The 25,449-nt window shown below is 47.6% G+C and overlaps 2 protein-coding genes across 2 annotated transcripts; both read left to right on the top strand.

The window, feature by feature from the left end:
• Nucleotides 1-5,385: 5,385 nt before the first annotated feature.
• Nucleotides 5,386-7,082, top strand: LOC147974065 (uncharacterized). The gene is made up of 2 exons (XM_087524898.1): nt 5,386-5,955; nt 6,960-7,082. Exons 1-2 carry the CDS (start codon nt 5,386-5,388, stop codon nt 7,080-7,082), a joined length of 693 nt encoding a protein of 230 aa, XP_087381024.1.
• Nucleotides 7,083-9,569: 2,487 nt separating this feature from the next.
• On the top strand, nt 9,570-21,037 carry LOC125530527 (F-box/LRR-repeat protein 13-like). The gene is made up of 4 exons (XM_087525159.1): nt 9,570-10,171; nt 19,461-19,781; nt 19,885-20,101; nt 20,738-21,037. Exons 1-4 carry the CDS (start codon nt 9,570-9,572, stop codon nt 21,035-21,037), a joined length of 1,440 nt encoding a protein of 479 aa, XP_087381285.1.
• Nucleotides 21,038-25,449: the final 4,412 nt, after the last annotated feature.

Here is a 25,449-nt window from a genome sequence, read left to right as displayed (position 1 = left end):
GTGTCTCCAAAGGTACATGTTGGGTTGGCGTATTTCGAGATTAGGTTTTGTCACTCCGATTGTCGGAGAGGTATCTCTGGGCCCTCTCGGTAATGCACATCACTTAAAGCCTTGCAAGCATTGCAACTAAATGAGTTAGTTGCGGGATGATGTATTACAGAACGAGTAAAGAGACTTGCTGGCAACGAGATTGAACTAGGTATTGGAATACCGACGATCGAATGTCGGGCAAGTAACATACCGATGACAAAGGGAACGACGTATGTTGTTATGCGGTCTGACCGATAAAGATCTTCGTAGAATATGTAGGAGCCAATATGGGCATCCAGGTCCCGCTATTGGTTATTGACTGGAGACATGTCTCGGTCATGTCTACATTGTTCTCGAACCCGTAGGGTCCGCACGCTTAAGGTTACGATGACAGTTATATTATGAGTTTATGCATTTTGATGTACCAAAGGTTGTTCGGAGTCCCGGATGTGATCACGGACATGACGAGGAGTCTCGAAATGGTCGAGACATAAAGATTGATATATTGGAAGCCTATGTTTGGATATCGGAAGTGTTCCGGGTGAAATCGGGATTTTACCGGAGTACCGGGAGGTTACCGGAACCCCCCGGGAGCTAAATGGGCCATGATGGGCCTTAGTGGAAAAGAGAAGAGGCAGCCCTACATGGGCCGCGCGCCCCTCCCCTCCCTTGGTCTGAATTGGACAAGGAGAGGGGGCCGGCCCCTCTCTCTCTTTTCCCCCCTCCACAAATCCTATTCCAACTAGGATTGGGGGGGGGGGGGGCGAATCCTACTCCCAGAGGGAGTAGGACTCTCCTGGCGCGCCCTATGTGGCCGGCCAGCCTCCCCCCCCCCTTTGGTCCTTTATATACTGAGGCAGAGGCACCCTAGAACACACAAGTTGATCCACGTGATCTATTCCTTAGCCGTGTGCGGCGCCCCCAGCCACCATAGTCCTCGATTATACTGTAGCGGAGTTTAGGCGAAGCCCTGCTGCTGTAGTGCATCAAGATCGTCACCACACTGTCGTGCTGACGGAACTCTTCCCCGACACTTTGCTGGATCGGAGTCCGGGGATCGTCATCGAGCTGAACGTGTGCTAGAACTCGGAGGTGCCGTAGTTTCGGTGCTTGATCGGTCGGATCGTGAAGACGTACGACTACATCAACCAAACGCTTCCGTTGTCGATCTACTAGGTATGTAGATCACACTCCCCCCCCTCGTTGCTATGCATCACATGATCTTGCGTGTGCGTAGGAAAAAATTTGAAATTACTACGAAACCCAACACACCTCAAGATCATCCATGGCAAGGATGACAAGGTCAAACATGAGGCCAACCGTTGGTATGCAACTTGCTCCTTGTGGTTATACTGTTAGCTTCACAAAATCTATGTCTTAATATGCTAAGTGAAATGTATTGCTGCAATCTGAATAAGCTGGCTTAATTGTGCATGTGTGTTGTTAGTCTTCCTTACCTGAATAACTATGATTAAATGATAATAAAATTTCATAAGATATGTTTGGCTGTCTGTCCATGCATTTCAAACATTCACCTAATAGTTACGTTTCCTTTATCATGCAAAGAAGAGCCTCTCACCGAGTACGAGAAGGTTAGGGCTAGAAATATCATGAGGAACAATCGGATGTTCCAGTCCCTTGGCATCGGTGCAATAGCGTCGATGATTAGGAAAACAAATGGTGTACAAGAAGGTAGAAGTGATGAGGTTCAAGAAGGTAGTGGAGTTATCAATGATGACCTAGAGTACAATCCTAAGGAGGATGAAGTTATTGATGAAGAGGAAGTGGATGATGTTGTAGCGAACAAGACTGTTAAGGTGCAAACTCTGTCTTGCTTGGAGGGTTGGGGTTCTTTTATGCTATGTTATTCCTTGTGCTCACATATTTCTCTTGTGATCTAATGCTTTTTTCCGTGCTGTTTATACGAGGCACTGAAGGAATCTAGGAAGAAGAGGCCTGGTGTTAAGAAGACAGTCAGCAAGAAGAAGAAGAGCTCAGAAACATCTGCTGCAATGCCTCCAGGAAGGGTGATGGCCCCAGCTCTAGGACAAAAAAAGAGGATCCTGGAACCTGATGAACCTGCCCTTGATAGAGTCACAAGGAAGAAAGCAAAGATGGTGACTGCGATGGACCATCAGGAAAGTCTGCTGCGCATGGACTCTGAGACCTCGATGCAAATGGATGATGAGTCGCCACCCATGGATGAAGGAACCACTCTCAGCATGGATGGAAGTGGCACTGTCTGCCTAGATGAAGGAGGAACCATCTGCATTGATGAAGCAGGCACTGTCCACACAGACCTTAGCCCTATTGCACCTTCTATTAACAGGAATGTTGTCATCAATGAAGAAGAACAGCAGCTTGTGCTTCAATCAGGCAAGTTGACCTTTGCAATGCTATCTTTTACTAGTGCATTTTCCAAATGGAATGATCATGTATGCTTTTGTCGATTCCTGCATTTGTCGATTTCTATTCTAATTTATGAGTTCAATTTCATTTTCAGATGCAATGACTACCAAGACTAGACTTAGAAAGGGCAAAGGTCTAGAGAGGATCACCAAGTCGCTTGGTAGCAAGGTGCCTATCCAAATTGCCGAAGGGATGAAGCGTACAGAGAAGCCTCTGCAGGAAGCAAAGCTTGCTTCTGAGTGTGGACTCGTTGCAAGAAGCCATCTTGCGATTCTTCCTCACTTCAAGCTATACAAAAAAATGCTAGTCTATTGGAGAACTACATTGGGAAAGTTGTTGTAAGCTACTTGTTTCATAGTTAATGTGCTATCTATTTTCTGTTACACCTATGCATGATCACTAATATTGTTCCTACCTTGTTTGCTATCTTGGTAGGAAAATTTTGAGATGAACACGGACTCGGAGACCATCAAGACCGCGTGCAAAGATATTCTGCAGAAAAATTCAAAGAACAGACGCCATCAGATCAAGAAGAAGTATTTTGATACCGTAGCCGCAAATAAAGTCAGCATTAAGTCTCCGGTGCCTGATCTGATGGATGGTGAATGGCAAGCTCTGGTGGAGATGTGGTCTACCCCAAGACACAAGGTTTGTCTCTGCTTTATTTGATGCTTTATGTTCTGCACATGATATGCTAGTGCTAGATCATGCTGACAGTATGCTTTTTTGTAGGAAACTTGTGTGTCGAACAAGATGAATCGAGAAAAAGTCATGTACAATCAGAGAACTAGTCCAGGCACTACACAGCACACATTTTTGCCACTGTGAGAACTTTTCTCTAGAGACCTTACCGTTTGATCCTCATTGAATAACATTTCTGATTCTTGCTGAATAACATTTTGATTTTTGTTGAAAAACATTTCAGAAAGAAGAGCGTAAGGGTGAGGAGTTGACTGCGATTGACTTGTTTAAGGCCACCCACAATAGCAAGAAGCACGGGTTTTCGGAGCCAGTCAAGACTGCTATAGTAAGTCACTCCATGTTTTGCCCTGTTTGATTCCCAGCCAGCTTTGATGATTTGATGATGTTTGATTCGGAGCCAGTCAAGAACACACGCTATGTTCCATGCTTTGATGCTGTTTGATAGTTCAACAAAGATATCAGAACTTGCTGTAGCTATTTGTTGCATTTTTTATGATATGATAAAACTTGATCTGAATGTTAGTTTGATGATCGGCTCACTCGGGAAGCCATCTTATATAGAACCACCATTCTAGGCTTAATGAAGCGATCATATTGTTCCAATTGTATGTCTCCAGGTCACTAGTCATCATCTTCTTGTATAGATTTTGTGTGCTGGTTTGGTTACTTCAAATAATCCATTTGTGTGCTGGTTTGGTTTCTCTTGCTTGGTTTGGTTTTGCAAAATGTGAAATAGATCTCCCAGTAATGCCTATCATTTTCCTCCATATGCTAGCTTGAGATGGAAAAAATGAAGGACACGTCGGTACCAGAAGGTGAAGAGCCAAACTCTGTTGTTGAAATTGTCGAAGAAGTGCTCAAGACCGAAGTCAAGCAAAGCACATTCCTCAGGAATGTTGGGCTCTAGTCATCTAGGAACAACTCCGGCAAAGCAACTACTGAAGTGGCTACTCATGTTTGTGACCTTGAGCAGAAGCTGGAGAGGTCTGAGCTTCAAGCTGAAGTGATGCAAGAAGAATAGGCGGCAATCAAGATGAAGGCGGAAGAATCTGAAGCTGCACGTGACAAGGAACTTGAGCTACTGCGCAAGAAGTATCAAGAGCAGGAAGAGAAGTTAGCCCACTTGATGGCTCTCTTTGGAGCTAAGGCAGTTTGATGGTTGTGCTAAGGTAGTTGCATTGCTGCCTAGTTTGATGGTTGTTTGATGGCTGTGAACCTCTTGTGCAGTTTGTCTTTGAGCATTTTGTTGCATTGCTGCCTAGTTTGAACCTGTGAAGTTATGTGATCTTGTGAACCTGTGAAGTTATGTGAACCTGTGAAGTTATGTGATCTTGTGAACCTGTGTTTATTTTTTGTGAAGTTATGTGGATCACTTGTGCACCTGGGCCTTGCTGTTTGAACCTGGGCTTGTGGATCACTTGTGCACCTGGGCCTTTCTGTTTATAGTTATGCAAAATAAGAACCTGGGCTCTAAAAAGGCCGAGGCCGAAACAAGAATTAGACTAAAAAGGCTTGGGCCTAAAAAAAGAAATGACTGTAAGAAAAAATTTATAAAAGGCTACATAACAGAAAATAAAAAGGCCAAGGCCCAAATTAGAACTAGACTAAAAAGGCTGTGGCCCAAAACAATAGTGGGCTATAAAAAATCATTAGAAAAAGGCTCCATTCCCAGAAAATAAAAGGCCAAATTATTGGGCCAGGCCCATGCAGATAAGCAAAATAAAGAGAGAAAAATTAAATTGGATGAATTATTGGGCTTGGCCCATGTAGACGGCTGAAATGGACCGGGCTGATTCTATTTTACGACCTTTTCATTTGGTCGTAATTCTGCCACGTCAGTTTGCCACGGTGGATCTGACGTGGTGTGGTCGGATTGCTAGTGACCAAAATAATTGGTCGCTAAATCTACGACCTCTTTTTTGGTCATAAACGTCTACGACCATTCCAGAAGAAAGGTCGCTAATGTCAGTTTACGACGGCCAGCTTTTGACCTTATGTTTTTGGTCACAAAAAGGTCACAAATGGAAAACTGTGACCATTCAGTGACCAATAGTGGTGGCCACAAGTTGACATATTTCTTGTAGTGTGCTCCGCAAGGGTTTCGATGACCGGTGGGTGACCAGAGTGATGCAACTTGTTTCCTACGGTCGGACAACGGTTAACATTAATGACGAGATCGGGTCCTACTTCACCACTCTATGTGGGGTTCGCCAGGGCGACCCATTCTCCCCTTTTCTGTTTAACATGGTCGTCGATGCCCTTGTTGTTATCCTGGATAAGGCCAAATCTGCTGGCCATATCCGCGGCTTAGTCCCTCACCTGGGAGGGGTCTCCCTCCTACAGTATGCTGACGACACCATAATAATGGTGGAGGGCTCTGCCTCCGACATCGTCAACCTGAAGTTCCTCCTCCTATGCTTCCAGCAGATGTCTGGACTCATAATCAACTTCGATAAGAGCGAAGTGATGATTCTTGGCTACCCTCCTGAGGAGGCCCTGGCCATTGCTGACCGGCTAAACTGTCGACCAGGTACTTTCCCCACGACCTATTTGGGGATCCCCATTAGTGACTCGCGACTCATCGTGGCTGACCTGCGCCCGACTATGACCCGGATGCAACACCGGGTGGAGCCATGGAAGGGGCGGTGGCTTTCGAAGGCCGCCAGGGTGATCCTCATCAACTCCTCGCTTGCTAGTCTCCTATGGTTTCTCATGAGCTTCTACAGCCTCCATGAGACGCTCCATCAGGAGATCGCCAAGTACCAGTCCAGGTTTTTCTGGGCAGGCGAGGGAGACAAGCAGAAGTACCATATGGTGAGCTGGCCCGACATTTGCAAACCCAAGGACCAGAGGGGTCTGGGGATCTTGTCTTCTCGGCGCATGAACATTGCTCTCCTGACCCGATGGCTCTGGCGTATCGCCAATGGGGAAGGAGGCCTCTGGCTCACCATCATCAGGAATAAATATCTCCGGGGCCAACCCCTTGCTTTCTACCAGCGCTCTGGCGGCTCCCAGTTCTAGCAGGCTGTGATCCAGCTTCTTCCCATGCTCCGCATTGGCACATCCATCTCGGTTGGCTCTGGGCCGTCGACCATGTTCTTGTTCGATCATTGGCTAGGGGACTCCCCCCTGGCCGCTCGCTTCCCGGAACTATTCACCATTGCGGTTGACCCTCCGGTCTCTGTTGAGACGGGCCTTATTGACTTAGGGCGTCTCGCCTTCCGGCGCTCGTTCGGTCCCCATGAGGTGGCCGCCTGGGACTCCCTCCTCCGGGACATTGCGCTTCTCCCAATGGACGTCGAGGATGCCCCTGACTCCATCTCTTGGCGTCTAGAGCCCTCTGGCTGCTTCTCCACTAAATCTTTATACGCGGCCATCGCTCCCTCGACGGCTCCTGAGCCCTTTAGTCTAATCTGGGACATTCGCCTTTCTTTGAAGATCCGGATTTTCCTGTGGCAGTGGATCCGGGGACGCCTTCCCTCTGGGGTTGAGGTCCTCAAACGTAATGGGCCAGGAGATGGGATTTGTCCCTTGTGTGGCACGGTCGAGGATGCTAACCACATCTTCTTCTCTTGCTCCACAGCCCAATTCCTGTGGACATGTTTCCGCGAGACGGTTGGTGGACAGTGGTGTAATACCAACTTCCCTGACTTTCTGAGATTCACGCCTCCCCCCCCCCTCGCTACCGCCACATTCGTTGGTTGTGCGTCGGGGTTCTCGCCTGAACGCTTTGGACCATCCGCAACAAGCTTGTCATTCAGAAAGTGCCTCTTCGACGTGCGACTGATACTGTCTTCAAAATGTGTGGTTTCTTGCAGCTCTGGCGGCCGGTTAGCCGCCCCCAGGACCTAGACGTCATCAACACCCTCCTCGCCGACCTTCGCTCGATGGCTGTCCGCATGGCGCCCCCGCTGCCGCCCCCTCCTCCGGAGCCCGATTAGAGTTCGGGCTGCTGGGCGTGAGTGTGTTGTTTTTCTGTTTCCAGGGCTTGTTGAGTTGTGCCCTCAGCAGTATCCCCCTTTTATGTACTTGTGTTTGAGACTTATGTGTGTGCGTGTGTGTGTGTGAACCTTGTTGGATGTTGGCTTGGGCGGTTTGCTTTATATAATATAAAGCGGGGCGAATCGGTATAAGCGACCTATAATATAATAACATGTCTTTCATCCTTTTTGTATTTTTTATGCTATACCTAATAAACGATTTTGGTGAACATAAAAACTGAGAGAAGAGATGCATACATGCATATAGAATGCAGGCGTGCGTAAACCGCAAAACACGAAATGCATGCATGCTGCATATGCACACATCGGTATGAGAGCATTCTCGTGTATGCATAATTAGTTAGTGTAGGTGCTCCAAATTAACATTCTCCCGTACGTGACAAAAAGGACAGGAGAGGAGATGATCAAAGTGCGTACCTGCGATAAAATCACGCACCAGGCTGACCGATTTCCGCTGCCTGATCGGAAGCCGACGTGGGTGTTTGCGTCCTCGACGTAGTGGCCCTTGGCCTGCCCAGTTATTTCCGCCGTTGCAGATCGCCTGCGTAGCTCCCCGCTTTGAAAATATCTGCGCACGCTTAGACGCCTGATCGACCAGCCGTAGGTTCGGACGAATTGCGGTGGCGATCTTAGTATGAGGAGAAGCTAGGCTAACGCGGCAAGCAGTGGACTCCCAGTCGATCAATTGGCTGGTATGAACGAACGCAGCGGCGGCAGCCTGAGAAGAAGCTAGGCGAACGCAACGATTTGGGGATGACTCGGTTGCATCTGAAGATTTTTAGAAAAGGTTTTTGGACGTGAAATAAAGGGTTATTTTATTTAGTGGCAAAGGTGAGTAATTTTATTTGAACGACGATAACTGCCACACGTGTGGGCGTTAAGGGGTCTGCCTACACGTTTTATGTGGTGTTTAAGAGGACCAGCCCACACGTCTATGTGTGGGCAAAATAACTAGCGCCCATACGCTTTTTTTCCTTGCGGTCCCTTTCACACGCCTACGTGTGGACAAAATGCATAACGCCCACACGACATCTCTCAGCCACCTACCTCACAGCCCCGCACGCCCCGCGTGACAGTCATCACGCGTTCCTGCAGTTGTCATGGTCCGGGCCCTCTTCAATGTCCGTTTAACTACAGTTGCCATGTCGCTGAACTACAGTTGCCATGTCGGACAACTACAGTAGTCATGGCTGCTCAATTGCAGTTGCCATCTCAGGTCAAGTGCCAGATGCCATTTTGGACAACTGCAGCTGTTGCCATGTATGGTCTGGTTTATTATAGTTGCCATGATTTGAAAACTTTAGAGGTTGCCACCTACTAACACTAAGTAGTTGCCATGTATTGTCTGGTTTACTACAGTTGTCATGATTTCAAAACCTTAGGAGTTGCCACCTACGCTAGGCAGTTGCCGTGTAGCGTTACAAAAAGACATGGCAAAACAACATGTTCGGGTAAAAAAAGAGTTGTCATCTGCTTACAAGCTCACTAGGGAAGTTGTCGTGTACCCTGCAAAACACATGGCAACTGACATGTTCGGATAAAAAAAAAGAGAGAGTTGACATCTACTTACATGCACACTAAGGCAGTTGTCATGTACACTGCAAAACGCATGGCAACTGGCAGCTTGGGTATGGGAAAGAAGACGGGCGTGTGGGCCAGATGGCAAATGTCCACACACCAGCCCTTGTACGTGAGTAAAAACTGGCGTGTGGGCGAACTGCTAAACGCTCACACACCGGCCCCTCTGTATGATGAAACAGACGTGTGGGCGATCGGGTGAATGCACACACACGAGCCCAGTTCTACGTGGCATCGCAAACATGTCAAGATTCGTGCACCCACAAACGGACGTAGATCCACGCATGTGGGCGAAATGCAAACGCCCACACGTGTGGGTGTTAATGTTTCCATTTTATTTAACCTTAGTGTCTAAAATTAAATTACAAAGATGGATGGCCGTGGTTCGTTGATGTATCAAATAGACGGTCCGATATTTCTGATTATCGTGGCAATTTCTAGGATATTTCTCTATTTTTAATATGTGTTTTTCTTTTAGTATATAATAGAAGATAGATCCAGCCACCGTGGCAGTAGCACCCTATATTTCGGATCGAAGTGTTCTTCGCCTTGGGAGTTGGCTGGATCAAACCGGATCGAAGTGTTCATCGCCTTGGGAGTTGGCTGGATCAAACTTTTCTTCAGTTTTTTTTTTGGACCAAACTTTTCTTTAGTTAGGTACTCCTATAAGGGAAATCAGACTTGGATTTTGCCCTAGGTACTTACAAGAATCCAAGTGTTCGTCACTTCTGAATTTGACCAAACCCTTTTCCCCCTATACTAGGGTTCCTCACGTACAGATCATCCATGGAAGATACCAAGCCGCCGGATCGTGAAGGCATGGCGGAGGAGACGGATCGCTTTCGCGTGATGGAGCTGCGATCGGGGCGTCGTGCCCGGCGCTCGTCGCAGCCATGTCGGGCTCGCTCCCTGCGTGGTCCATGCGGAGGAGCTGATGACCCCCTCAGTGCCCTCCCCGACGACATGCTCCTCATGGTCCTCGCGCGCCTACGCTGCGCCCGCAGCGCCGCGCGCACCAGCATCCTCTCGCGCCGCTGGCGAGGCCTCTGGACCTACCTCCCCGATCTCACCTTCCGTGGCGTCACGCCTGTCAAGATCGAGGCCGTGCTCGCCCGGTTGGCTTCTTCGTCTTCGGTGCCCGCCACGCTCGACATCGACATCCCTCCGATCCACCGTACTAATGATGGTCGTCGCTTGGGCCAACTCCTCGACGTCGTGGCTAGGATCTCGCCGCGGGAGCTCCTCTTCAGTTACCAACATGACAGGTTCAAGAAAACGGAGCTGCACCTGCCCTGCTTCCCGCGCGCCACATCAATCAAGATCAACTCAGCCAACAATATCTGCTTCACGCAGCTGCCGGCTGGCGAGTTCTCCGCGCTTGAGAGGCTGTCCCTCAGGGACGCCATCGTCGACATTGATATCCTGCTCACCCGCTGCCCGCGTCTGCGTGTGCTCAGCATGGTCCACTACCGGAAAACGGTCCTATGCCGACGGCCAAAACTATGCCGATGGCTGCCGTCGGCCTACTTGGAGCTATGCCGACAACCTACTCGTGGCCGTCGGCTTATCCAGGCCGTCGGGCTACCCTGATCTACACCGACGGCAGCCGTCGGCACAGAACAGCCGTCGACCTAGATGCAGACACGCCGACAGCAGCCATCGGCATAAGCCAGCCGTCGGCATACCTGTGGGCCCGGCGACCCCGCCCGTGACCAGCGGCTAACGCCGTCAAACCTATGCCGACGGTCTGGACGGGCGGCCGTCGGCATATCTCCGCACGCCACGTCACCGATCCGCGGCGTAGATATGCCGACGGCAGCCGTTGGCATAGGCGCCACGTCACCGATCCGCGGCACGGCGCCCACCTAAACCCTGCCGTCTCTATGCCGACGGCAAAGCCGTCGGCATAGTTAATTTTTTTACATATGTTTTTATGCTTTTTTACATATGTTTTTATGCATTTTTTTACATATGTTTTTATGCTTTTTTATGTATTATATGAAAATATATGTAGTTTGTAATTTTTTCCATAGATTATGAATATATATATATATATATATATATATATATATATATATAGTTTGTATTTTTTTCGAGCACATTAATAATGGGCCGTCATGTTCTTTTGAATATAGGTCCTTATATTTTATTAAAATCAAAAACAGCTATGCCGACAGAAGTTTTGTGGCGGTTGCAAACGCCCGACACCCGTCTCCGGAGTGTGACCGCCTCACGTTCGCGGTGTGCCCCCCTCACGGACGGCGCCGCCGCCGGCATCTGGAGGGCGGAAACAGCCGCATCGGGTCTATACGGAGGGGACGTTGCTCCCAAGTGTTTCTATGGGATGACCTACCACAACCGGGTGGTGTTGTCGCATGTCCGAAGAGGTGGCACACATCTCCGGGGAGTGCCCCCCCCCCCTAACGGATGGTGCCGCCGCCGGCACCTGGAGGGGGGAAACGGACGCATCGGGTCTACCCGGAGGGGATGTAGTTGTCGGTTTGGCCCGGATGTTGCTCCCAGGTGTCCCTCGGGGCTGACCTGACACAACCGGATGGAGAGGTCCACTTTTCAAAGATCATCCATGGAAAGTCAAAGGGCAAGATCTCGTGGTCAACCGCTCCAGGGTTAGGCGGGACGGGGGCCCTGGGGGTAGCAATTCCACCGGAGCGTCGCACCGGCCCCTCATACATGTGGGGTGGTGTTGTGGCATGTCCGAAGAGGCGGCACACGTCTCCGGGGCGTGGCCTCCCAGCTCACGGACGGTGCCGCCGCCGACACCTGGATGGGGGAAACAGACGTGTCGGGTCTACACGGAGGGGATGTAGCTGTGGGTTTGGCCCGGATGTTGCTCCCAGGTGTCCCTCCGTGCTGACCTGACACAACCGGGTGGAGAGGTCCACTGGTCAAAGCCCGCCCGTGGGAAGTCAAAGGGCTAGATCTCGTGGTCAACCGCTCCAGGGTTAGGCGGGACGGGGGCCCTGGGGGGGGGTAGCAATGCCACCGGAGCGTCGCACCGGCCCCTCATACATGTAGGGTGATGGTGTGGCATGTCCGAAGAGGCGGCACGCGTCTCCGGGGCGTGGCCTCCCAGCTCACGGACGGCGCCGCTGCCGGCACCTGGAGGGGGGAAACAGACGCGTTGGGTCTACACGGAGGGGATGTAGCTGTGGGTTTGGCCCGGATGTTGCTCCCAGGTGTCCCTCTATGATGACCTGACACAACCGGGTGGAGAGGTCCACTGGTCAAAGCCCGCCCGTGGAAAGTCAAAGGGTTAGATCTCGTGGTCAACCGCTCCAGGGTTAGGCGGGACGGGGGCCCTGGGGGTAGCAATGCCACCGGAGCGTCGCATCGGCCCCACATACATGCGGGGTGGTGTTGTGGCATGTCTGAAGAGGCGGCACACGTCTCCGGGGCGTGGCCTCCCAGCTCACAAACGGCGCCGCCGCCGGCACCTGGAGGGGGGAAACAGACGCATCGGGTCTACACGGAGGGGATGTAGCTGTGGGTTTGGCCCGGATGTTGCTCCCAGGTGTCCCTCTGTGCTGACCTGACACAACCCGGTGGAGAGGTCCACTGGTCAAAGCCCGCCCGTGGGAAGTCAAAGGGCTAGATCTCGTGGTCAACCGCTCCAGGGTTAGGCGGGACGGGGCCCGGGGGTAGCACTGCCATCGGAGCGTCGCACCGGCCCCTCATACATCCGGGGTGGTGTTGTGGCATGTCCGAAGAGGCGGCACGCGTCTCCGGGGTGTGGCCCTCCTCACAGACGGTGATGACACAGTAGTAGACGTTCTACGGTAACAGTGCGGCGTGAATATTATTAAATACTCGGATCGCGATAAAATCATGACTTTTTTACATGACGTGGGCACATGTGCTATAGGAACGATGGTAATTTTTCATAATTTTTGGTGATGGAGAGGTATCTGAACACTTCCCTCTACGCAGATTGCCCTTCGCATGTCTACGACTGTGGCCGGCGGCCTCCATGGGCTAGCATGCCGCCAATCTTGCGTACATGGCTTCTCACAAGTCTGAAGGTGTTGTGGCGGTTGCAAACGCCCGACACGCGTCTCTGGGGCGTGGCCTCCCAGCTGACGGACGACACCGCCACCGGCACCTGGAGGGGGGAAACAGACGTGTCGGATCTACATGGAGGGGATGTAGCTGTGGGTTTGGCCCGGATGTTGCTCCCAGGTGTCCCTCTGTGCTGACCTGACACAACCGGGTGGAGAGGTCCACTGGTCAAAGCCCGCCCGTGGGAAGTCAAAGGGCTAGATCTCGTGGTCAACCGCTCCAGGGTTAGGCGGGACGGGGGCCCTGGGGGTAGCAATGCCACCGGAGCGTCGCACCAGCCCCTCGTACATGCGGGGTGGTGTTGTGGCATGTCCGAAGAGGCGACACGCGTCTCCGGGGTGTGGCCCCCCTCACGGCCGCCGCCGCCGGCGGCACGTGGAGGGGGGAAACGGACACTTCGGGTCTACACGGAGGTGATGTAGCTGTGGGTTTGGCCCGGATGTTGCTCCCAGGTGTCCCCGCGCAGACCATCTCCCTCCGACGGAGTTGGATCCGCCGCCGCCCCCACCCCCACCCCCACCGTTGACGACCCCCTCACCCTTCACTCAGCTGACCTACTAAGCTCTAGATCGAGCACGCGAGGCGGCGGCCATGCGCTCCCAGACCCGCGACCAGCCCACGGCCTCGGCGGACGAAGCTGCTCGAGTTCGGCGCCTCCCCTCCCCTCCCCTCTGTGTGGTTCCGGGAGAGGAGAGGGCCGAGCGGTTAAAAAAACATTACAAATCTATATGAAATAATAATACATAAAAACATAAAAAAGGAAAAATATAACTATAAAAAACATTAAAAATCTATATGAAATAAAAAACATAAAAAACATAAACTATTAAAAACATTAAAAAACAAAAAATATAACTATGCCGCATAGCTGCGGCCATAGGGGACGTGTCACGCGGATCGGTGACGTGGCGTCTATGCCGACGGCAGCCGTCGGCATAGACTGCCTTATCCCCTCGCGTAGCGTCTGCTCCACTCATTCTCTCCCAGCTCCCCGCCGCGACCCCATGCACTGCTTGCCTTCGCCGCCGACTCCCCGCCCCTTGTCGCCGCCGCCGCACTCGCCCCCGCCCCCTGCCGCCGCCCACTCGCCGCCCTCGCTCTAGCCGGCGCCGCCCTCGCTCCAGCCGGCGCTGCCCTCGCTCCAGCCGTCCCCGCCCCTCCCTTGCTCCAGCCGCCCCCGCCCCTCCCTCCTCGACCCCGGCCCGCCCTGCATGGACGCCAGCTCGATCGGCCCACGGGTCCAGTAGGGGGGGTGGTGGTGGGTGTGGTGAGTTGCTCGCGCGCGCAACCAGGGAGAAGAGGAAGTTGGGCGTGGCAGCGGCCGACGGGGGACGAGGCTCTCTGCTAAGTGCGCGAACAGAGGTGAGTTTTCTAGCGCTTTGGCCATCGAGTTGCTGTCTGCGCGCACCAATTTTTGCATCCACGGGGAAAAATCTCTACTGGAGCATGGGTTTGAGATTTGCTAGTCAAGGGAGAAAAGGATTAGAGTTTCACGATGGGTTTGATGGATGCATGAGCTTAGGAAATACACACTATAAATGTTTCAGGTTGTAGGCAACAATTTACAGAGGAGTCTTTGTTTTGGTAGGCAACACACAGAGAGATAAGAGGCAAAAATACTACATTATATTTTCATCATATGTGTGTCCAGTAGGCAAATTATGTGTGATATATGTGTTCATATAGCTTTTATCTTAGCATGTCAATATCTGCGTTTTCAGCAGGCAATACTGTAACCTATCTGCATTCATAGTAGCTTTTTGTTCAGCATATATATGCGCCTTCAGTAAGAAAAATGATGCAATATCTGTGATCATATAACTAGAACCCACCACTTGTTTTTTCAGTAGGCAACATAATTAGGATCTTGTTTTTGTGCAGTCAATATGCATTTAGCAGGCAATATTGTCGAATGCGCACTCATTTAGGCCAAATTCTCAGATATCTGGAAATACAGAGGGGCGATGGCTGCTGAAATCGAGAAATTTTCAGAGCAAAACTCAAATTCCGACAGACAATCAACAGCTAGAGGTCTTAGATATGTCTCCCACGCACAAATCCTCACCCCACCATTTTGGATTAGGGACGGATTAGAGGTGCAGCAGCACACAGTCATTGAGAGGGAGGAAGTGCAGCAGCTCATAGTTGCTTGGATTTTGGGGTGGTAGGCAACAATTCATGTCGCCATCCCATCAGATCCCAGGGATGTAGGCAATAGTATGCAGTGTTTTTACTTTTAGGCAATAGAAGATTTAAAACTAGGCAATAATAGTGGATTTATAGGCTGTTTTTAGAGTGTGTTTCATGCTGGCAAACAACAACAGCAGATACAAATCAGGCTGTGTATGAAATTAGGTCAAGTGTGGGGTGCATGTTTTTCTATTTTTCCTAATTATGTCCGCTGTGCTTGCCTACATTTTATATCAACTGAAGAAAAACAAAGAGAGCACCTGCCATCTTCTAGGCAATAGAATATGTTTTTCCAGGCAATACGATGTGTTCTTCTAGCTTTTTGATCTGTTACTCTAAGCGGGAGTTACAAATAATATCTCTACAATATGTGGTAGTACAAGTCTTTATTTTTCTGCAAATCCCCTCATGCTATTCTTAGTGCTGCTAAAAAATCAGTTAAGTTCAGTCAAAAGTTTGCTCTATAATCTCTGCTGGATTTGTTCCTACCTTTTTGCTTCAGATATCTGTTGTCGTACAGATTTAGCGAAGGTTTCTTAGATGAAATCATGCAATAGTAGGGTTGCTCTGGTTTTTCTATTTTTTAATCTATTTTTTAATTCAGTAGATGTGCAGATTTAGCAAAGTGCGGTACTTGAGCATAGCCACTTCTCTCTGAGAGTAAATGAGCATGTGTAAGTGTAGGGCTGGCCTTTTCATACCTAGCAGCCTCAGTTTATCTCCAAGGAACTATTGTAGTTCCAGACATTATTGTAGGCATTTTTGGATATATGCAGGCATCTTTTCAACTGCAGATTTTCAGACATTTTTTTAGGCATTTTTGGGTGATACGTAGGCATCTTAATTGTACTTTTAGACATTATTGTAGGCATCTTTTCAATTGTAGAATTTCTGACATTTTTGTTTGTAGGCATCTTTGGTTAATATGTGGGCATCTTAATTGTAGTTTCAGAGATTATTATAGGCATCTTTAAGTCAAAACAGGGGGTAGGTCCATCATGAGCACTTTTGATATACATGCACTTTTGATAGATGAATGAAATGGAAGAGAGTATAAATGTGGAAAAAAACTAAGTGCACAATGTGAGATAGATAGATGTTAGATGAATGGATATTTGTGTAGTTTTACTATGTTAAGTGCACAATGTGCTCTTTTGTTATTAATGTTTTCCTGTATGCTTGTTTATTTGATATCCTTACTAATTGTTTATCCTCTTCTCAATGCAGGTTTGCTAATCATGGGCAAGTCCAGCGGCGCCATTTTCCTCAGTAAATTCAAAGGACTTACTCGGAGTGGACGAGCCCACAAGGTTCCCTCCCGACTATGCGAGGATGACACCTCACAGGGAGGTGGAGGGGTCGGGGGAGGAGACCCTAGAGGAGGCGGTGGGGGGAGAGCCCCTAGAGGAGGAGGTGGTGGGGGAGAGGCAACCGGGGCAAAAAACTCCGGGCTGTGTCTGAAATAGGAGGGTCTTCTTCGATGCCCTCCTATACAGAGGCACCTTCTGAGTCTGAGAAGGAGGAGTATGTTCCTGATGGCGAGGAGGAGGAGGCCGAGGAGGAGGGTGAGGAGGAGGAGGCCGAGGAGGAGGGTGAGGAGGAGGGCGAGGAGGGTGGAGGGGAGGTTGATCCCGCGTTGTGGGATGACTTGCCACCGGGTTCTTCGCAGGGGTGGCTGCGTGGTAATGCCGGACTACCTACACCACCTTCTATCGAGGAGCACAAGTGGCTCATTGAACCTGTGGGGACAGAGTAAGTGCCTCTCAATCATATTTTCAACACATGACAACATTTTCTTATTGTACACATGGCAATCATTTGATTCTTTTGCAGAAACTGGATCCTTCGCGGAAAGGGCCGTAAACCGAACGGCCTTATCACTGTCCTGTTGAAGGAGTTTTGGCCTGGCCTATTCTGCCCGCGGCCAGACAGGGACCCGCAGCAGCAGGTTTTGGCCACGAGCTGGGCCCACTACGAGGCTTGCAGCAACGCGGAGTACGGGACGACCGCTAAGACCGTGATCACCAAATTTTGGGTAAGTTCTCTTCTGAATCACTTGTCTTCAGTTTCGTTCATAGTTTATCATTGAATCACTCAACTCATGCCTTGTTTGCTTCTGGTTTATGCATGATTGCAGCAACTCTATAGAGTTCTTGACGAGCACAAGGCCAGAGCCAACGTGGTCTTGCTTGCGGCTGCGAAGAAGAAAGCTCGTCAGTTGCAGTACGAGGTGCGCTGGGTTGCCGTCTCGCAGTACTACCACTACTACCTGCACCAAAAGATGACCAAAACTCAAGCGTAGAAGCTACGACTTACCTTGAGCAAGGAGCAATTCATGATGGTAACTATTACTAACTTTTCATTGTTTCAAGCAGTCAACTATATGTTTCGTGCTCACATGTCATGCTTCCAAAATTTGCATAGGTTGTTCCTCGTTGGTGCTATGGAAGGCATGACGGATGGGCGAGTTTGGTGGATAGGTGGCTCGGCGCCGATGGAGAGTTTGCTGCCAAGAGCATCAAGGCCCGGGCTAACCGTGGAGACGACGGGACACACGGCCAAGGAAACAGGAACCACTAGGGCTTCAAGGCCATGAAGGTATATCTATGTGCATGATGCAGTTTTGTTCTTCTTTACGTCATGTTCTTATGTATGGCTGACTTCTATTTGACGTTGTAGGAGGACAAGTTGAAGAGGCCGCTCTCAGACATGGAGTCGTGGAAGCTGGCCCGCGAGCGGAGTCATCGCAAGGAGGGCGAGAGCCAGTACTACGGCAAGACCGAGGAGCACCTGGGGTCTTACATTCATCACTATCAGGAGTTGCATCCGGATGTTCCTGTTGCTGAGGTCGCCCAGTCTCAGATCGACGACACGGCGGTGGTGGCCATCCAGGGGAAGAAGAATGGCCGGTATCCGTGTTTCGATGGCTTGATCACTCCTTTGATCTCGTACACACAGCTTCGGGCTACCAACCAGAGCCAGTTAGAGAGTACAGGGCGTTCACAGACTCCCTTAGCCCGCCAGCATGCTGTAAGTACTTCCTCTTTATCTTTTTCTATCTTGCATTCTCAGTTTATTTTCAGCATTGCTCACTTAGAAACAACCTAAATTATGTAGGCATATAAGGAGTTTGTCGAGCATAGGAATCTCGAGGTGCGGGAGTACTTGAAACGAGTGAAGGCAAACGATGATTACAACCGTCAGATGATGACGGTTAGTTTTGCCCTCTTAAAACCAAGCTAAATTTTTGCACTTTCATTCCTTCTGATCTTCTAGTTTGCTTGTTTAACTAACATTCAGGCTATGTTGGCGTCTTGGACTAACCGCATGGATCCAACACAAATGGGACCCCCACCACCACCTGCGGGAGAACCCCCACACGTGCCCACGTTTGATGAATGGGTGGCACTAGGCAGTGATGGTCCGGTTAGTACATTTGCCTAACTACTAGCAAACTAGTTCTCGTTCATGAAACACTATCATATCATATTTACTGTTAGAATCTTTTCTGAAACATGTAGGGGACCGGTGGCTCGACTCCTGCTCCGTCGACCCCAGTCACTCCGATCTGGCAGAGTGGTGGTGGTCGTGATGGCGGTTTTGGCGGAGGTGGTGGTGGTGGTTTTGGCGGAGGTGGTGGTGGTGGTTTTGGCGGAGGTGCTCTTGCTTGATGATTCCGTGCATGTGGCCATCGTGCCATGCCTTTCATATTCCTACTTTTATCATGTTTCATGTCTTGCACTACTTTTATGTTCATGAACTTCCGTCGGTGATGATCTTTAGATGATGTGATGAACTTGAGTATGTTTAGATGATGATGGTGAACTTGAGTATGTTTAGATGAACTTGAGTATGTTTACATGATGAATTGTCATATTTCTGCATAATTTCATATTGTTCTGTTTTGAAATGCTGTCAAATGAATTGGAAAAGAGAAAACAGGGGGAAAAAACTATGCCTACGGCAAAGCCGTCGGCATATATACGCCCAGGAGTTACCAGGGCTTGCCACGTGGCACATCTATGCCTACAGCAAAGCCGTAGGCATATATCAAAATCTATGCCGACGGCTTTGCCGTAGGCATAGCCCTGCTGCCAGGAGAACCCAGGAGCTGCCACGTGGCAGAGATATGCCGACGGCAAAGCCGTCGGCATAGATTCATCTATGCCTACGGCTTTGCTGTAGGCATAGCCCTGCGACGTGGCATTGCGTGATTCATCAGCGCTTTTGACGGCGCCATCCGTTGCCGTCAGACGAAAAACACTGCCGACGGCTATACTATGCCGACGGCTGACGGCAGGCCGTCGGCATAGGCCCCTATGCCGACGGCTATACTATGCCGACGGTCTGACAAACTACGCTGACGACATCTACGCCGACGGGGCTATGCCGACGGCAGCCGTAGGCATAGATCTATGCCGACGGCCTAGGGGCCTATGCCGACGGCCCGTGGCCGTAGGCATAGCCCGCGAGTCCGGTAGTGGTCGCACCTACATCCGACATCAAGGTCCACTCCGTATCGCTGCAGACAATTGATGTCGGTAGCCACCTCGTACGGATCAGTAGCATCGATATCGTGACACCTAACCTTAAGCAGTTGGAATTGAGAATTGACGGCCACACAGACCTCAGAGTGTCCATCTCAGCGCCAATGGTGGAGAAGGTCGTGTGGAAGCGCTATTTTTCAGAGACAAGTCTTCTGTTTGGTTTTTGGCATCTCGCGAGCATGGACTTAGGGCCAGCAGACAGCTTTACAGACGTCCCTTCTGTTCATGTCCTCTCTTTGGATATATCTGTCATTGTATGTCTCTTATCTGTCTTACCCAATGTACTGAATTTATACCCCTTCATGGTTTTATTCGTTTTATATGCATCATAGCCTGCCACATTCTTTTGTTTTGCGGGATCAATTGTATGATTACCTGGACCTTGCACAAGAAGTGGATTTTTCACAAGAGATAGAGAACCTTCCAGTTTCCAACTTGTCTGTGTTGGAGCTATATATTGATACGGGTGGGCATGTTTTCGGAGCGCTTGTGTGGCGTCTCCTTGGGGTGCGTCAGATTTGTGCCGCTGCGACACGGCTAATAATCGACATAGCTCCTTGGAACTCGGTAATTCTCCTCCCCTGCTTCTACATCTTGCAAACATGGTATGCACATAGGGTTTTCTTGTTGGAGACATACACATTATATGGTACTCTCTGCGTCCCAAATTACTTGTCTTAGATTTGTCTTTGTATAGACAAATCTAAGACATGTAATTTGGGACAGAGGTTGTACATGTTCTGTTTCTCTCTCTCTCTCTCTTTCTCTCGTGGGAGGCACACACATTATACAGTACATGTTCTTTCTTTTCTTGTAGGAGGTGTACACATTATGCAGTATACTTGTTTTTCTTTTTCTTTCGGGAGGTGTGCACATTACACCCTAGATGTTTTTTTGTTTTCTCATAGACATACACATTACAAATTACATGGTTTTTCTTCTTTTTCTTGGGATATGCCTAGACATTACGTTGCAAGTTCTTTTTTCCTTTTTGACAGAGGCATACATAGTACATATGGTTTTTCTTTTTTGCATCGATATAGTTTTAGTTTTAGATACATCCGTATTGAAACAAATCCAAGACAAGTAATTTGGGACGGGCGAAAACGCATAGAAAATCCAGGACAAGGTAGCCTTGAGATAATGTCTCAACTCTGGGGCATAAAGAAAATGCATGTTAATACTCTTCATTTTCTTCAGGAGAAACAAACATGCCCAGAAAATTGTCCTTGTGACGAGCCAAAGAATTGGAGATGCCAAAGTATCTCGTTGACCCGTCTTGAAGAAGCACAAATCGACGGCTTCACTGGAGAAGATCATGAACATGATTTCTTAGAACTGATATTCAGATCTTCACCAATGCTTAACAGAGTGGATCTGAAATTGGTACCTAACTTTCAAGGTTGCACCAAGAAAATCTACAGCACTTTCTTGGCGTATCCTCCTGTGAAGGGCTATGTCTATTTCAGCTCCGCTGAACTGGTTCCGCCACCATCTGATTAGCTAGCATGCTCCATAATGCAACAAGATTGTTTGAGTGACGGGGATACAACACTATATTTTGTTATCCTAATCTCATATTTTGTATCTATTAAGTGAAAAATATGCAACTATGTAATCTTTATCCTTGCATGGGCACTATCAGAACCAATACTGATGCAATGACTTGGAATATGTTACCTACAAAAGCTGATAATTATATAGTTCTGTTCAGCTCCTTTCATTCTTAGTTTCGAACAAAGTATTCCTTTCCATTTTTTTATTTGTTGGCACGCTCTTGAGCGACCTTCTGTATGCACCTAAAAAGATGAGTGCAACAGGATGTCCTCATAGTCACACACAACTAGCATGTTCAGATTCTTGCTTAGCTCATGGACATGCTCTCCTCACTGAAACCACGCCCTTGAAAGCCATTGCTCATGGTAGGTAGGTGCCAGACGTTCGCCACACTCTTTTAACATTAGCCAACAACAACTGTTCTATCCATTTTCCACTATTTAAGCTTTTCACCGACGCGTGTGTGAAGGTGAAGATACCACAACACTTGGGATTGAGACCCAGGGAGCATGGCGCACCCAATGGTTCCAAAGGATGATTATGTAAGAAACTGTGGAGGAAGAAGAGAAAATTGATCTTTTGCTCCGGGTGGATTAATAACGTATGAACTATAACTAGAAATACATATTCTATCTATTGTATTGTTAAAAACAATATTGAATATACGTAAGATAATGTAATGGAAAACATTTTTCATGTTGTGGTATTTACTTAATGAGGTGGAATGTATGCATTTTTTTAACTTGGTATAGACGTAGACGCTCATACAAACATGCATATACCCATCCCTATGAACACATGGATGCACACCCTATCTCTATGAGCACCTGTAAGAAACTGAGCCGGAACATAATCTTGATATTGACAAAGTCGCACGGACGCATTCGTAGTCGACGAGAACGTCTCCTGCCATTGAACGCACATCGCCGGAAGCCTGAAATAAATTCAGGAAAATGCGAGCACCAATGTCATGTCTGGAACTTGAAGTCTGATGGGCAGGGGGTACTACTGTCCTCCTAACCATCTAAGCACAGGTTGGTTCATGAATGTGTGCATGTTAAGATATTTAGAATAGTGGTGGTCAACTAATAATGGAAAATCTTTTCAATGCATGTTGTAATCGGTCTTTGATGAGGTGAAATGTGTGCAAATCGAGATAGAAGTAACAAGGATCAACTACTTGGGTATATATGGTCAATCATTTTCCTCATTCTGTTATTTTTAATGATGGGGCCGGGACATGTGGCAACCTTTTGAAAAAAATGAAATTTTTTAAGGAAAATGGAGAAATTTTAGAAAAACAGGAAATTGTTACATTTATTATGTTAACCTTTGGTAAATTTACCAAATTGAATGTTCCTCAAATAGTCGTGATTTTTTTTTCATTCCCAAGATTCCTGGAATCTTTAATATATTTTTTCCTGACTTGTTTTTTGTTTTAATCCGATCTAAACGGTTTTGACACATGTGGGGCTTAGAAATTTTTATATTAAAACCGAGGGACCAAACATTGTCTATAGAATAATTGAGAACCAGGATTATAGTTTTCCAAATTTGGTGAGTGTATGTTCTAATTTTCTTCATTACGTTTTTTTCCTTTTACCTTGTGTCACACAAGTTGGATTTCTTTTTAATTCGAAAAAGTCTGAGAAGTGTTTCCTCTTTCTTGAAACTAAAGTGTAAATTTAGTTTTCTTAAAATAAATCTATATTAAGAATGGTCAAATATTTATATAACACACGGTGAAAAATCAAAATCTATATCTTGTTGGAAAAAAAACGAAACCCAAATTTTTACATGAGAAAAATAACGGAAACTATGAGGCTAGTTTTCTTAGGTGAACCTTTTTTTTCTGAGGTATTTGTTTGAGATGAAGTTAGATGGGTGAAGTTGATTCTGCAAAAGAAAGAGGTTTTTTTTGGGTGAGGGATACGTTTTCTATGTCTAGTCTAGGGATGAAAGAAAAGATAGGTGTTTCGAGTTGGGCTATAATGAGCTGGGCTGCGTGACGCTACGGGACGGCTGAGCTGCTGCGTTTTGCACGGGTTCACGATTGTAGTTCCGATGGAATCGTGATTTTTTTTTTTGAACAACAAAAGGCGCACGAAGCGCCAAACTTTCCATTCAGCTCAGCTCAATAGCAACGTACAGCATGAATTACAAAGCTCTCAAACTCGAAATTAGAGAGGAGAGAAACTACAGGGCAAGCCATGTTCCTATGAGCCGAAGCAAAACAACATATGTCAGGTTCTACATTTGATGTAAGAACCTGATGAGCGACGTTGTGAGCAATTCTATTAATTTCCCTGGAAATATGGAACACTCTAGATTGAAGGTCTGAAGAGTAGCAGAAGAAATCAGCTAAAACTTTCCTGATAGTCCAAGATATGAAGTTGAATGCTTCTCCGGGTCCGGATGGATTTAATGTTGAATTTTATCTGGCAGCATGGGATTGGATTGGCGAGGAAGTTACTCAACTTGTGACTACCTTTTATAAAACTGGTATTTTACCTCCTCATATCAATGACACTAATATTGCTCTCATTCCAAAAAGTTAGTTCCTCAAGTTCCTATGGATTATCGTCCCATTAGCCTTTGTAATGTTGTCTACAAAATCATTGCGAAATCATTGGCTAATAGGATTAAGCCTCATCTTCCGGACTATATTGATCCGGCACAACAAGCCTTTATTGAGGGTAGAAGAATTAGCGATAACATCATTATTGCTCAAGAGATTACTCACTCCTTCGCTTTAAAATCGTGGAATCATCATGCTTTCATGCTCAAGATAGATCTTGCTAAAGTTTTTGATCGTCTTGAATGAAGTTTCATTGTGTCTGCTCTTGCACGTAAAGGTCTGCATGGTCATTTCATTAATTTGATTCATGCTTGCATTTCTTCTCCTACTTTCTCTGTGCTTATTAATGGGCAGCCTTCTCATAAATTTAAAAGTTTCAGAGGTATTCGTCAAGGCTGTCCCATGTCGCCTTATTTGTTTGTTATTGCTATCAATGAATTATCTGTTGCTCTTAATGAAGCTCTAGCTGCTCATCATCTCCAGGGTATTTCACTTGTCCAGATTGCCCTTCTATTCATTCTCTGTTGTTTGCAGATGATCTGTTGGTTTGTGGTCAAGCCACTATGCAGGAAGCAAATTCTATGGCTCAACTCATCCATCACTTTTGTTATATTTCAGGTCAAACACCAAATTGGGCCAAATCTGCTATTCTTTTTAGTACTCATGTTAGTCAAACCACTATTCAAGAGATTAAGCAAGTTTTTCCTGTTTCTATCATGGATAACAATTTCATCCACCTTGGTCATCCGCTTATTCTTCCTGCTAAAAATAGAACTGCTGCTTACAACTTTGTTATTGATAACTTTCTAAATAAATTGCCTGCTTACAAAGCTAATATGCTCTCTCATGCTGCTAGGCTTGAGCTCATTAGGTCTGTGTTCTCTGCTATTCCTGTGTACTACATGTCTAATATTTTGTTTACCAAGAAGTTTATAGCCAAACTCACTGCTATTATAAGGAACTTTTGGTGGACAGGAATCAGAGAGAATAATTCTAACAAGAGCCTTTGTCTTAGGGCTTGGAAGGACATTTGCAATTCCAAACAGGAAGGTGGTCTTGGCATTAGGAACTTGCAAGCAATTAATGAGGGCTTACTTCTTGCAGCTGCTTGGAGGCTTGCTAAAGACCCTTCCTCCCACCTTCATCTTGTGCTCAAATCTAAATACTTCCATGATGCCTCTATTTGGACTGCTATTTCTACTACTCCAAAATCTGCTTTCTGGTCATCCATTTTAAAAATGTTGCCTAAACTGAAAGATCACTCTTTTTACCAACTCACGCAAGGGAATATCTCTCTTTGTAGTACCCCTTGGTGTTCCCTTTGGGCTTCTGTTCATGACAATCTTATTATTCAGCCTTCAGGATACATATATCCTTCTCTTGTTAAGGACCTTTGGATACCGGGTCAGAAAGTCTGGAACAATGACCTCATTAACTCTCTCTTTCAACAGCCTCTAGCCTCTGTTATCGTTCAAACTGACATTATTCACCAAGATTGCCCGGATATATTATGTTGGGATCTAACTCCTAATGGTACTTGTTCTTCCAAGTCCACTTATAAATTGTGTTTGCAGGATATTCATGCCAATCCAAGAAATACTCCTTCCCAAGTTTCTTTGCAGATGAAAAATCTTCTCAAGTTGATTTGGAAGCAAAATTTGATGATCCCCAGAGTTCAAACTTTCGCTTGGAGACTCCTTCGGAAAGCTCTTCCCACAGGTTTAAGGGTTGGGCGCTTTTCCGTACATATTTCTCAATATTGTTGCAGATGTGGTCAGCA

Source organism: Triticum urartu, chromosome 5A (assembly GCF_056163025.1).
Source record: "Triticum urartu cultivar PI428250 chromosome 5A, HENAU_Tu73, whole genome shotgun sequence".
Lineage (NCBI taxonomy): Eukaryota > Viridiplantae > Streptophyta > Magnoliopsida > Poales > Poaceae > Triticum > Triticum urartu.
Note: the sequence above shows the minus strand (reverse complement) of the source record. Positions and strands in the feature narration are given on the sequence as shown.

What these genes read in the sequence shown, in the direction of transcription:
- LOC147974065 (XM_087524898.1), top strand. Translation starts at nt 5,386, where the DNA reads ATGGTCGTCGATGCCCTTGTTGTTATCCTGGATAAGGCCAAATCTGCT. An exon ending in ACAAGCAGAAGTACCATATG is followed by an intron (nt 5,956 to 6,959) that starts GTGAGCTGGCCC and finishes GGTTTCTTGCAG; the next exon opens with CTCTGGCGGCCGGTTAGCCG.
- LOC125530527 (XM_087525159.1), top strand. Translation starts at nt 9,570, where the DNA reads ATGGAGCTGCGATCGGGGCGTCGTGCCCGGCGCTCGTCGCAGCCATGT. An exon ending in CGCTGCCCGCGTCTGCGTGT is followed by an intron (nt 10,172 to 19,460) that starts GCTCAGCATGGT and finishes ATAGCCCGCGAG; the next exon opens with TCCGGTAGTGGTCGCACCTA. An exon ending in ACATAGCTCCTTGGAACTCG is followed by an intron (nt 20,102 to 20,737) that starts GTAATTCTCCTC and finishes TTTCTTCAGGAG; the next exon opens with AAACAAACATGCCCAGAAAA.